Source organism: Ictidomys tridecemlineatus, chromosome 15, assembly GCF_052094955.1.
Source record: "Ictidomys tridecemlineatus isolate mIctTri1 chromosome 15, mIctTri1.hap1, whole genome shotgun sequence".
Lineage (NCBI taxonomy): Eukaryota > Metazoa > Chordata > Mammalia > Rodentia > Sciuridae > Ictidomys > Ictidomys tridecemlineatus.
The window spans coordinates 12,034,648-12,048,307 of record NC_135491.1 but is presented as its reverse complement, the minus strand read 5'-3'; the positions used below and the strand labels follow the sequence as shown (position 1 = coordinate 12,048,307).

At 50.9% G+C, this 13,660-nt stretch overlaps 1 protein-coding gene across 5 annotated transcripts in view; it reads left to right on the top strand.

Annotated features, from left to right (window-relative positions):
* Window positions 1-13,660, top strand: part of Grik5 (glutamate ionotropic receptor kainate type subunit 5) — a 63,620-nt gene that overhangs the window by 2,111 nt on the left and 47,849 nt on the right. For 2 of the 5 annotated variants that reach the window (XM_078031967.1, XM_078031968.1), the window contains exons 2-11: window positions 2,520-2,648; window positions 2,961-3,125; window positions 6,035-6,132; window positions 6,228-6,393; window positions 8,367-8,545; window positions 9,908-9,961; window positions 10,054-10,215; window positions 11,682-11,834; window positions 12,260-12,364; window positions 12,479-12,586. In XM_078031967.1, coding sequence (XP_077888093.1) covers window positions 2,570-2,648; window positions 2,961-3,125; window positions 6,035-6,132; window positions 6,228-6,393; window positions 8,367-8,545; window positions 9,908-9,961; window positions 10,054-10,215; window positions 11,682-11,834; window positions 12,260-12,364; window positions 12,479-12,586 — 1,269 coding nt within the window. In that variant the 5' untranslated portion in view covers window positions 2,520-2,569. Of the gene's footprint in view, window positions 1-2,519; window positions 2,649-2,960; window positions 3,126-6,034; window positions 6,133-6,227; window positions 6,394-8,366; window positions 8,546-9,907; window positions 9,962-10,053; window positions 10,216-11,681; window positions 11,835-12,259; window positions 12,365-12,478; window positions 12,588-13,660 lie in introns of those variants that run through there. The other 3 variants (XR_013430755.1, XM_078031970.1, XM_078031969.1) reach the window with 3 other exon arrangements.

Sequence of the window (13,660 nt, the reverse complement as noted above, 5' to 3'; positions counted from 1 at the left end):
TGCCCCTCTTACCTCTCTTAGGCTGCTGTGCAGCTCATCATCCTTCCTCTTCTTTCCTCTCCCTGTCTCTTTCTCAGACTCTCCAAGTTTTATTGTTTCTCTCCTCCCTACAGTTCCTGTACTTTCCCCTCCTCCTCCTCCTCCTCCTCCTCCTCCTCCTCTTCTTCTTTTTTTTTAAGTCTTCTTCCTCACCCTATTTGTCTACTCATCTCTCCTTTGCCCTCTTGTCTTTCTCTCTTTCCCCAGTGGCAGGGCCCCTTACTTGCCCCTTCCCCACAGCGACTGACAGTGTTTTTGCCTTGTCTGGCTTGGCCTGAGTCCCCGTCTGTAGTCCCAGGCCTGCTGGCTCCCTATATCTCCTCTCTCTCATCTTCAGTCTGTTTTCTGCCACCTTGGGTGTTTTACTTCTAGGCTGTGTCTGTTTGTTGTCCTCACCCATTCAGCCCCAGTTACCACTTTTGGTCTGTCTGACTTGCTGTGCATGCCTTCCTGGACCTCTGTGTCTATTTGCTGTCCCCAAGCTTGTCCCTGCATTGTGTCTCTGTCCTTCTCCCACCTGTGTCTCTTGGCCCCTGCCCTTCTGCCTCCTCTCTTGGTCTTTCTGTTCTCTAGTCTCTGCTCCCTATTTGTTCCAAAGTCTCTGGTGTCTCAGGATGACCCCTCCCAACCCCACCTTCCCAACCTTTCTACTGTGAGCTCTTCTCCCAGCTCTCCCATCATCCCTTGCTCCTACCCTTGACAAGCCTTCACCTTAAATCTAAATTACAGTCTGTAGCCACCAGCCTGTCCAGCATGCATTCCTGTCCCCCAGCCTCTCCTTCCCAGAGGCCCAGAGAGTGGTGACTTGCTCAAGGTCATACAGTGAGGCCAGGATTGGGACTGACAGGTACAGAGCTCGGACTGACAGGGCTCAAACTGACTGGGCTTTCCTGACCACATCAGATGATCCAAGGTTTTGGGTTGTACTTCTGTCGTTCCTAGCAGTTGTCACTCTGGCATCTCACCAGCTCAAGCTTTCCTTCTATGGAGACTGGGTGGGATGTGGAGAGACACTAGTTTCACCTCATAGCACTCCGGGCCTTACAACAATCCTCTGTCCTGGAAACCCAAGTATCCCTTCTCTTGGGGCATGGCCCTTGGCCGTGCTCATGTGCATCTGGCCAAACATCCTGCCCAGTGGTGCATCCAGAGCCATCCCTAACCCTTGGCGGTTGAGAGTTGTGAGAAGCAAAGATTCAGTCTCCCCCTTTTCTTTAGCTCCCCAGAACAGGGTGGGGGCAGCAGTTTGGCATGCACTACTGCAAACAGCTCATTCCCAGCCTCACTCACTTTCTTGCCTTCTGGCTCTCCTCGGGTTGCATCCTGAGTTGGTTTGTGCTGTCTATTCTGTCTTCCTCATTCTGTGCCTCTCCTGTGCTTGGTCAACCTACCCTGCTCTGCTCTCTTCCTCATTCATATATATATATATATATATATATATTTAGTTGTAGTTGGACACAATACCTTTATTTTTTATTTATTTATATGTGATGCTGTGGATCGAACCTAGGGCCTCGCACGTCCCAGGTGAATGCTATACCGCTGAACCACAACCCCAGCCCATATCTTCCTCTTCTTGCTTCTGCCCTCTCTTTCTGTGTCTTCATATCTCCCCCATCTTCTTTCTCTTCCCTCTTTCTCTCCTAATTCTATCCCTAGCTCCCTGTAACCCTTCTTGTGTATCTCTCTCTCCATTTCCCTCTCCATTTTCCTATCATCTTTCTGTTCCCTTTTATATCTGCCTGTTTTTCCTTCCTTTCTCCTTTTCTGGGCCTCTCCATTTCCCCCAAGACCTTCTAGCTCTGTTTCCTCACTTCTCTTTATTCTTTTTTGTTTTTTTGGTTAGGCCCCTTTACTACTTTGGGTCCATCCATCTATGTGAGTCTCCCTCTTCCTCTCTGTTCTCCACTCTCCTCAAGTTTCCTAAGTCCTGGATTCTGTCCCCAAACCAGACCCCAGATGTCCAGTCCTCTCCTCCCATGGGATTGTGGGAACTAGGGATGTCAAGAAGGTGGCAACTGAAGCTTGGGATGGGGTTGCCTAGCAACCATTGCATTCTCTCCAGCCTGTTTCTGTTGCCTAGTAACAGCTGCCTGCCCAGAGACAGGGGCGGGACTGGGTGAGGGGGGTGGCACTTCCTGGTTTCTTATTGGGGTGGGGCTGGTCCCTGGAATCACTCCTACCTGAGATCTCTAACATGCCTTGCTCCCACTTGGGTCACTGTGTGCATTCTCTAGCAGTGTCTGTCCTATCAGTGCCCAAGTGCTGGGAGCTCCTCCTGGTTGCACCTCGGAGCCTGAGCTTCCTTGTAGCAGTGCCCCAGTACTGCAAACTTATAGTCAGAGCAGGGTCCTGCAGAGCTGTGAACCCTTCACCAGCAATGTCCTGGGGGTTGTGCTTGTCACCCTGTCTAGCAGCCCTCCTAAGAGACTCTGCCTTCATATCAGCAGTCTCCCCTCAGCTTGGGGGTCTCCCTGCAGGTGGCGAGTGGGGGCCGCGGCAGCTGCGTCCCCATGAGGAGGGGAGGAAGATGCCGGCTGAGCTGCTGCTGCTGCTGATTGTCGCCTTCGCCAGTCCCAGCTGCCAGGTGCTCTCATCACTGCGCATGGGTGAGGTCCTATAGCAGCCCCTCTCTCAAGAGACCTCCTGCTGGGTCCTGGGGGTCCTTTTGGGAACCCATGCATGTCAGTCCCCTAAGATCCAGGATTCTGGGCCTCACATTCCCACATTCTTCAACAACAAGGGGAGCCCTGGCCCCCAACTCCTCCTTCCTCTGCACCTAGGAGTTGAGATCTCCAGTTCTCTCCAGTCTCAGATCCGAAGTCTAGACCCTTAGTCTCTATACCTGCCCTCATTTTAGACCCCAGCCCCTCTATTCTCAGGACCTAGGAGTCTGGTCCCCAACCCCTGTGTCCCCTCAGCTGCAATCCTGGACGACCAGACAGTGTGTGGCCGCGGTGAGCGTCTGGCCCTGGCTCTGGCCCGGGAGCAGATCAACGGGATCATCGAGGTCCCAGCCAAGGCCCGAGTGGAAGTAGACATCTTTGAGCTGCAGCGGGACAGCCAGTACGAGACCACGGACACCAGTGAGCGGGGCCACGGGGGTGTGGGGTGAGGCAGGGCAGTTGGGGCTCTCAGTCTGTCCCTCTGCCCTGACCCCCTCATCTTGGCCTTGTCCTCTCCTGAATCTGTCTGCCTACTACCTTTGTGTCTGCCTTCTCTTTCCCAGAGAAGGCTGCTGCTGGGTGTAGGTCCTGGGCAGTGAGGCAGGTAGCTTAAGGATGGGTCAGCAAAAGCATGCTGAAGGAGGCTAGACTGAAGCAGAACTTTGGCAGGTGAACAGAATGTAGAGAGTGACACTGTTCCCAGCACACCTATGGAGCCCAAGCCTGCCACATGATAGGGGTGTGGAAGTGTTTGAATATTGAATGAATGAATGAATGAATGTTAATACACGCTGGAGATATTGACCTTTGCAAGCAGCTGTGCTGGAGATATTGACCTTTGCAAGCAGCTGTCTTAAACCATGTTTAAGAGCTGAGGATGTAGCTCAGTGGTAGAGCACTTGCTTAGCATGTCACGAGATTCTAGGTTCTATCCCTAGCAACACCAAGAGGAGGAAAAAAAAAAGATAGCATGATTTAGACAAGGTTTTCTTCTGTAGGCCTTATCAGAAGTTCTCTTTTTGGGGTGTGGTGTGTGTGTAGGGGGTTGTACCGGGGATTGAACCCAGGGGTACTGAGCTACATTCCCAGCCCTTTTTTATATTTTATTTAGAGATAGGGTCTCACTAAATTGGAGCCTCACTAAATTTTTGAAGCTGGCTTTGAACTCACAATCTTCCTGCCTCACCTCCTGAGCCGCTGGGATTACAGGCGTGTACCACTGCACCTGGCTTTAGAAGTTTTATTATGTTCATGTAATATTTCAAATCACCAAGAGGGAGAATGGGGCACAGCATTTCCTAGATTTTTTTGACTGGTGCAGCATAGAACATGGTCTGGGAAAAGTGGGGTGGTGGAAAGTAAGAAGGCAGATGGCATTGTGTCTGGAGCTGCGGGGCAGGAGGAAGAAGTTGGAGCCAAGGAATAGAATGTGGGGTTGAGGCCATCCTGACTACCTGAATTCAGGGCACATTTGAGAGAATCATGAGTGGTTCCTGGGCTAGAATATGACAGGGCAGTGGGAGGCAAAATTGGGCAGATTGGCAGCCTGGCTTAAGGAGGCCTGCAGTGCCAGGGTAAGAGACACCACCTTTAGCTAAGGCAGTAGGGAGTTGCCAATGGGTTTAGACTAGGGACTAGGCTTTTAGAAGGGGAATCCAGAGGCTGAATTTGAGTGATGCATGAAGAGGCTGGTACTTGCCTGACCTGGGAATCCAAAGTAGGACGGGACAGAGGGATTAAAGAGTGGGGGACAGGTATAAGAAATCTTGGAGACAAAGAAGAGAGAGGAGTTGGTGATTAATGACTAGAGGGAAAGAGGCACCTGGTCTGTGCAAGTGGTGGGACCTTCACAAGTGTGGAAGGCACAGAAGTAACAAGTTTGGAGGAAGATGAGATGTTCAGTTTTTATACTTTTAGTTAAATATGGCAGAAACTCAACTCAGACTGGTTTAAGGAAAAAAGAGATATTATATCTAGGGGCTTAGCTTACTTGTAAAGCACTTGCCTAGTCCCTGGGTTCTATCCATAGCAATACACACACACACACACACACACACACACACACACACACACACACACACAAGATCAGGTCGCTAAAAGACCTACAGACTAGGGGCTGGGATTGTGGTTCAGCAGTAGAGCATTTGCCTGACACATGTGAGTCATTGGGTTCTATCCTCAACACCACATGAAAATAAATAAATAAGCAAAATAGAGGTATTTTGTCCATCTAAACTAAAAAAAAAAAAAAATACTTATTTTTAAAAAAGTCCTGCAGGGCTGGGGATGTGGCTCAAGCAGTAGCGCATTTGCCTGGCATGTGCAGGGCGCTGGGTTTGATCCTCAACACCACATAAAAAAATAAAAATAAAGATATATAAAATAAAAAAAGAATTCTTAAAAAAAAAAAAAGTCCTACAGACTAATTTTAAGAGGCATGACTACATCTAGGTACTTGAATGATGTCCCAGAATTGTTCCAGGAATGGCTGGATCCAGAGGTTGAAATGATAGTCTAGGAATCTCTCTGTCTTTATCTCTGGGTCCTGTTTTCCTCTGAGTTGGCTTCATTTTCAGGAGTGCCCTTCTCAGCTGGTGGCAGGATGGCCGTTGCAGTTCAAAGCTCACATCTCACCAGTTTAGGAAACTCAATAATAATCATAGCAGAAGTTGGGGAAGGCTCTTTCTGGTCTGATTTGAATCCAGATCCATCTCTGAACCAGTCACTGTGGCCAAGAGGATGTGGCTTTGTGACTGGCAGGCCTGAGTCGGGTGCCAATCAATCCTGGGAAGTGCATAAACTGAGGGGCGGAGTGGTTTTTCCAGGAAAAGACAGCATTCTGCTATGAGAACAGGCACGAGCAGGCAAGAGCAGCAGCTGTCTGCCTCTGAGTCTTGAGACCCACATGTGATTTAGGGGAAGAAAGCAGGAGGAGTGAGTAGATGTAACAGAAAGGTGGTGTCTGGAGCAGACCCAGGGGACATTGGCTGCGGGTTCAGTGTGGAGGGAGTGCTGGGTGCATCCTAGGTGGCAACATGGCTGAAAAGATTGAAAAAAGAGGAAGGCAGAGGAACTGGCCCCCTGGTGTCTCTCTATCTCTGCTTTCCTTGATTTCTCTTAGTCTGACCTGAACCTCTGCCTTGTTTCTCTTCCTTTTGTACACTATATTGAGCAAGATCAGGGTTGGGCCTCTAGGACTGGGTAGATAGAGAAGCAGCAGGCATTTTCAAGTGTCCAGGTCATCTCCTAGTCCAGGCTGTGCCCTATCGGGTGGGGTAGGAGAGGAGGCCAAGAATCCCTGACTCTGGTCTCTTCGCTTCCCCTTACAGTGTGCCAGATCCTGCCCAAGGGGGTTGTGTCTGTCCTAGGACCCTCTTCCAGCCCAGCATCTGCCTCCACTGTGAGCCATATCTGTGGGGAGAAGGAGGTGAGACATGGATTGCGGGGTTGGGGGTGAGTGGTCCCTGGGAGGTGAGGGCTGGGGAGCAACAGGATGGAAGCAAAAGCTCCCTCTCTGTCCAGATCCCCCACATCAAAGTGGGTCCTGAGGAGACGCCCCGCCTTCAGTACCTTCGCTTCGCATCTGTCAGCCTCTACCCCAGTAACGAGGACGTCAGCCTGGCAGTCTCCCGAATCCTCAAGTCCTTCAACTACCCCTCGGCCAGCCTCATCTGCGCCAAGGCTGAGTGTGAGGGAGGAGAACTGGATGTTTTGTTTTGATTCCCCCCAAATGTCCCTTCCCATATGGTTGTTCAGTCCCCCCTGGCTAGGAGCCCTGGGCAACCTGGGTATTAGGCTTTCCTAGTAGTCCCCACTGTCGTTTTCCCTTTTAGGAACTAAGACCTCTGGTTCCACAGACCCCTTCTTTCCCCAGAGGTACCCAGTTGGTCCACAAATGGTCACTGAGTATCTGCTTCGTCCAACCTTCTGCTAGGCCCTGGGGAGATTGGCAGGGAACAGTGCTAGGCAGGTCTCTGCCTGCACAAGACTCTATCTAGGGGAGGCTGCAGGTCATTGAATTTTTGGGACCCAGACTAGTGTATGGGGCCTCTGGGAGGGCCCCAACCTATCTGGGAGGTTCAGAGCCTGTGTCTGAGAAGAGGACATCTAAGCTGAACCTGGAGGGCATATTCCAAACAGAGGGCTTGGCAGGGGCAGAGGTGGCTCTCTGAGATGCTCAGGAATGCTCCTGGCTGGAGTATAAGAGCAGTGAAGCAGGAGGCAAGTGAGCCATGGAAGTTTTCTAAGCAGGATAGGGCAAGGGCACACAGCCAGTTTCATGTTATAGGAAGAGAGTGGGTTGGAGAAGGACACACGAGACTGGGAGACCAATAAGAAGCAAGGAAAGATAATGTGGTTTTGGGCCCAGGTGGTAGAAATCAGAGTAGAGAACCAAGGTGGATTGAGGGAATAGAGGAGGGTGGGGAGGCCAGGGTCAGCCATGGCAACAGAGAGAACAACAGTCAGCTCGAGGAGCACATGCTGGGTATAGCAAGTCTGTCTTAGACATCCAAGTGGTCAGTCTGGTAGGTGTGGAGCTTGAAAGAGGGCAGATTGTGCTCTGTAACCTCTGGAAGGAATTCCTGTTTCCAAGGGGGCTCACCGAGCATCTGATGGGTGCCAGACACTGTTGGTGTTAGTGACCTCCAGTGAGTGAGGCAGACAGAAATCACTCTTTGTTAAACCTCCATTCCGAGAGGTGTTAGGCAATAAACACTGTAAATAAGCACTTGCTATGGTTAGACACAGTAAGGTCTGTGAGGACATGGCAGCCAGTAATAAGGATTGGGAATCTGGAGGGGGCGTGGAGGACATTTTTAAACAAAATGATGGTCTCAGCCCTGAAATGGTGGGTTCGGACCTTGTTGGGAAGGTGATTTTGAGTAAGGCCTGGAGAAGATGGGGACCTGAGAGAAGAGAGTTCCAGATAGAGGGAACAGCCAGGGCCAAGGCCACAGTACAGAAGCATGATTATTGTGTGTGCAGAGCAGCAAGGAGGTGTTTGTGGCCAGAGCTGTGTGAGTAACAGGGAGAAGAGATGTGGAGCCATCAAAGGGCTTGATGCAGAGCAGGAGGCCACCTATTGACATCATTTTGGCTGCTGAGTAAGAAACAAACTTATAGGAACCAATGTGGCTCTTGCAAGAGGCAAGAGATGGCTGTGGGCTTGGGTCAGGTAGTGATAGTGGGATGGCAGAATGGGTTCTAAAGTGTTTTGAAAGGACAGCCTGGATGGGCTAGGTGTGGATGAGGGAGGTGGAGCTAGAGAAAGCCAGGCTTCCATCGAGGTCTGGCCTGAGCCACTGTCAGGCTGCAGTTGCTGTTCACCCAAAGGTGGAAAATGGGGCAGGGTAATGTGGTTTTGGCAAGAAAACAGGGATGTTGAATGTGATGTCATACATCCCAGTGAAAGTGTGGGAGAGGCATTTGGAGATCTGGGGAGGGGTCTAGGCTGAGATTTTACTTGGGAAGGATCTGGGCATTAGGTCCCTGAGCCCAGTGCCCTGAGGCCCCAGCTGCACTGGGGACAGCCATACCATGTTCTTGGCATGCCCTCTAGTTCTCTACCTGCTGCCCTGTGTTGGGGAGGAGAAAGGAGTGTCTGCCCCGTGTCTGGCACTCAGAAAGCAGGGCCTAAGCCAAGGCCTGACCCTCCCTCAGGCCTGCTGCGATTGGAGGAACTGGTCCGTGGCTTCCTCATCTCCAAGGAGACGCTGTCTGTGAGGATGCTGGATGACAGTCGGGACCCCACACCGTTGCTCAAGGAGATCCGAGATGACAAAGTGTCTACCATCATCATTGATGCCAATGCGTCCATCTCCCACCTTGTCCTCCGCAAGGTGGGCCCTCTCCACTGTTTCTCATTTCAAAGGACCAGGGACAGAAACCTTGGTAACTGTGACCACATCACTCAATGCTCAGGGTACTCAATGATGGAAGAGGATATCAAGACCCTCTTCTTACACGCAACTGATGATTATAAGGCTCATTGCCTGGCCTGGCTGCTCCCTTGACATGTGGTCCTGGACAGTCACCTTGTCTTTCTAGGAAGTAAGGACAGTGATAGTTCCTACCTCAGTGGCTTGTAGTGAGGGTTGGTGAGTGAATGGCTGGGAAAGTGTTTAGCACAGTACTGAGTTGAGGTACTTACTGTGAATCTTTAATTTGACTGTCACTCTGCAGGACAAGTGTCATGAGCATTTGGTAGATGAAGAAGCTGAAGTTTGTGGGGAGTACTGGCTCAAGGACACACAGGAGGGCCCAGAGCAATAGGACCTTCCCCCGGGGGCTCAGCACATTCTGTCTACCAGTGATCCACACTCATTAATCATTGATTTGCTTCCCTGTTCTTAATTTTTCTTCATAATCAAATTTGTATTATTTTTCTCTGCTTTTTTTTTTTTTTTTTTTTTTAATTAAAACCATATGTCATTGCTGTTAATAGCCCACAGAAAGAAGTGAAAGTGGACTCTGGAGGCAGGATGGCTTAGGGAAAAGGTTTCAGGCTCAGGAGGCAGGCCGGTCTGGGCAGGCAGCCTAGTCCCTCCGGTGGAGCTATGTGTGGTCTTCTTTCTCTCTCACCTTGCCCTTCCCTGATAGCCACATGTAACCCTCAGCTCCTGCCATGCAGGAAATACAAGTTGATGCCCTGTAATAATTCCCATGGCAGGTCAAGACTGGGCACTCATGGTGTGGAGAGGTCTTCAAGCCTTGTTCTTGAGGACTATAAGAAAGGGAACTCAAAAAACGAACCTCAGGATTAAAATGGGTGACCTCTGGTTGTGTAGTGCTTTTCTGAGCTCATATGTGATGGTGCTGAGTTCTACACATTAGCAGCTCAACACCTTTTGGGCAATGTGAGGTTTAAGGTTAAGTTCCTGTCCTCGTCCAGCCTGTTTCTGAGGTTTTCCTTTATTTCCAGAAGGAAGTCTGCCAAGTTCCTTTATGAGGAACAGTAGGCATTTGGGGGCACTATTGTCTCCTCTAACAAATCTCTGCTCACCTGGGGCATCAAGGGATCGAGATCTCCCTCTGCCCTCACCTGTCTCCTCTGTCTTTCTGTTTCTGAATGTCTCTTACTGTGTTTCCTATTGGATCTTGTCAGGCCTATCACTAAATCTCTCTTCCTTTCTTGGGTTCCCTGATTGCTGCCTGCTGGACCTCCATCTCTCATGCCACCTCTTGGCTTCTGTGTTCTCCAGGCCTCGGAGCTGGGAATGACCTCAGCATTTTACAAGTACATCCTCACCACCATGGTGCGTACCCCTGCCAGCCCCCAATCACCTCCCACCGTGTCTGCCCCACTTGGGATTTAGCCCCAGCACTTACCACCTCTACTTGGTCTCAGGACTTCCCTATCCTGCATCTGGATGGCATTGTGGAGGACTCTTCCAATATCCTGGGCTTCTCCATGTTCAACACCTCCCACCCCTTCTATCCTGAGTTTGTACGTAGCCTCAACATGTCCTGGAGGGAGAACTGTGAAGCCAGCACCTACCCAGGCCCTGCGGTAAGCAGAAACACCCAGACACACTGCACAGATGCTTCCAGGGGCCCCTTTCAGACCTTATTGAGATCATACTCAGAACCCTCTGGCACCCAAGAGGCCTTTCAATATGATGCTGTGACAAGTCTAACCCGTGTCCTCCTCTTCCCTGCTTCCCACACTGCTGCAGCCACACCAGCCTCCTTGTAGTGCCTCTGCTGCCCCAGTACATGCACAGCTCTGGCCTTTGATACGTCCTTCCCTCTGCTTCCCATGCACTTTCCAACAGAACAATTGGCTGCCCCTCATCTCCAGGTGTGTGCTCAGATATCCTCCTGGCTGTAAGACCTTCCTTGGTTCCTCTATCTTTAAAATGGAAAGCAACCACTTTTTAGCTCCCTTCCCTGTTGCCTTCTTCCCTGCAGCAATAATATTTAATCACCATGTGGCTCACTTGATATTCTACTTACATATAGATGAAGATCTGTAGACTATAACTTCCATGAGGGCAGGCATTTCTGTCCATTTTGCTCACCATTGTACCCCCTGCACCTAAAACAGCCTGGCTCATGGTAGGTGTTTGATAATATATGTAATAAATGCAAACATACAAAGGAGGCTTATTTATGTGTATTTGTTCATAGACACCTATTCATATGCCAAGATACTAAGACATTTCTGCCTGCACTAAAGTACCCACAGATGCCAAGATGTGCAGTCACAATGTGTGTATGCAGAGACATCACACTGACACAGGCAGAGGTACATTAGTATTCACCCCTGTATATACCAAATGGCACACTCAGCCCTTCATACCATCCCAGATAAGGCACATGCTCACATGAACACATGCATGCACCTGCCACAGTCACAGCTTAGTAGCCAGGGCATATAGAACACTCATGGTGTACCAGGCCCTGTTCTGAGCATTTTATGAGCTTTTTCTCCTTCTTGTCCCACAGTAGTTCTCAGAGGTGGTTACTACTGCTATTCCCATTTTATAGGGGAGGAAACTAAGGCTTAGAGAATGGTAGGGACATGGCCATAGCATCAGGAAACAGCAGACCTGGGCCTCCATCAGAGTCCCTGCCTCCCTGATCCCACACCCACCCTGCATACTCCAGACACGCTCAAAACAGGGCAGGGGCTGTCTTCCTCACCTGCATTGATCATGCAGACATAGGTCTGCTGGCGTGCCTGCCTCTGTGGGAGACACATCTGACCCTCCAGGCAAACCCTCTCAGATGTGCCTTCCCTAGGGAGACATGGCCATACACAGTCTGGCAGAGCTATTCCTACCAAGGCTTGGGACAAAAAAGTACTTTCCCATTGTCATCCACATGTCCTAAGGGAGACCAGAGCTCTTTCCTCCCTCCTGACCCCCTGGTTTCCCATTCCTGTGAAGACAGGAACCATCCATGAGGGGCTTCAAGGCCCTCCCCCCAGCTAAACTGCCTCTTTCTCTTCCTACCTGCTTCTGCTCACTCCAGCTGTCAGCTGCCTTGATGTTCGATGCCGTGCATGTGGTGGTGAGCGCTGTCCGAGAGCTGAACCGCAGCCAGGAGATTGGTGTCAAGCCGCTGGCCTGTACATCGGCCAACATTTGGCCCCATGGGACCAGCCTCATGAACTACCTGCGCATGGTGAGCCGGGAGCAGAGAGCATGTGGGAGGTGGGCAGTGGTCACCTCCGATGGGGACACTCACCATGTCCACCCTGCGGCCCTCTGCCCTCTCCTCTACCTCCAACCCCTCCTACCTACCGCCTTTGGGCTTCTTCTGGGCCTCCTCCTCATTCTTGCATCTTGTCTGTCCATTCCCAACTGTACTCTGCCTGTCTGGGCTGTATGCTCTCTCTGGGTCCTACTGTCTTGCTCCTGGTCTGCTTCCTTGTGCCATATCCCCTTGTTTCCTTGTGTGCTGTCTTCTTTTTTGACTGTGATCCCTTTCCTGGTCCCTCTCCTGTTCCTTCCCTTCCCATTTCTGTGGTTGTCTCGTCTCCACTGGGTCTTTCTGCCCATCTATGGGCCCTGCCACCCCTCCCTCTGCCCCACCTCCCGCCCTGCTAGGTAGAGTATGATGGGCTGACCGGGCGGGTCGAGTTCAACAGCAAAGGGCAGAGGACCAACTACACCCTGCGCATCCTAGAGAAGTCCCGGCAGGGCCACCGTGAGGTGAGCAGGCCCAGGGTGATGTCAGAGCCTTGCTGGGATTTGGGTGGGGTGGGCCTAGAGACTGCTGTGTCCCTGGGCAGGGCCTGGGGCTGATGGCGCCCTCTCTGCCCCTAGATAGGGGTGTGGTACTCTAACCGGACCCTGGCCATGAATGCTACCACCTTGGACATCAACCTATCACAGACGCTGGCCAACAAGACACTGGTGGTCACAACCATTCTGGTGAGTGGCCCTGGGGAAGGAGGGTGCTATAGGTTAAAGGGTCCAAATGTTGGGCCTTCCCTGAGGAGTGGTCCAGCTTTATGCCAGCTTTCTCTGAGGTGGAGGGATACTTTACTGGCATAGGTTACATTGTACCAGCTATCAGGGGATGTGGCCCATGTATCCACTAACTCCCTACTGTGATCAGGTGTCATCATCCTAACCACATGGGAGCCAGATTCAGCCTTGGGCTCTTCACATGTCTGGCCTATGGTGGGTTCTCCATAATAGTAATTTCTACAATGGTTGTTTCGTTAAACTTGCCAACTTAGTATGTTGACACATGCCAACTTATTTAGTATCCATCCCAAGATGTGGAAGCTACAGATCAGAGAGGTAAAGCAACTTGCCCAGGGACATAGCACAAATACATGACATAGCCAGTACTGGAAGCTATGTCTTTAAGGATCCAGAGTCTGAATCTTAAGTGCTGTGCTCGGAAGCTCCAGTCCTCTCCATACCTGAAGACCAGATAAATAAATGGTTCTGTAGCCTTCAGGTTTCTATTCCTGCATTTTATCAAGTCAAGGGTGGAGGGGTCTTGGGGTGTCAGTGATCATCCACTGCACCAGGCACTGTGCTGGGCCCTTACAGATATCGCTCTTGAGACCTCACAGTAGCCTGTGAGGTTGATTTATTTCCTCTCTTTTGATAGTAAGGAGACATCATGCAATGAGCCCTAGTGGGCCCAAGTGTCAGGCTTAGAGTCTGCGCCCTCCCTTTTGCACCCTGCTGCCTCCCATAAAGTCAGGGAGGTTCTGACGCACAGGGCCTGGTGAGAAGGGGCTTCCCTGAGCAGCTGCGCCTGAAGACAGGACATGCTGGGCAGCCACACTCTTCATAGCAGCCAAGTCCAGAACCTGCTGGCTTCCCTTGTCCAAGGGGGCTGCTAATAGCTGTGGAGGCCAAGGTTCAAAGAGGATTTCTAGAAGGTTCCACAGGATGTCAGGGGTCCCATAAGTATCAAATCACAGAGTTCTTCCCTTGGTTTCTAAAAAGGAAACTCCTGATCTAAAGTGGAACTGGAATCTCTCT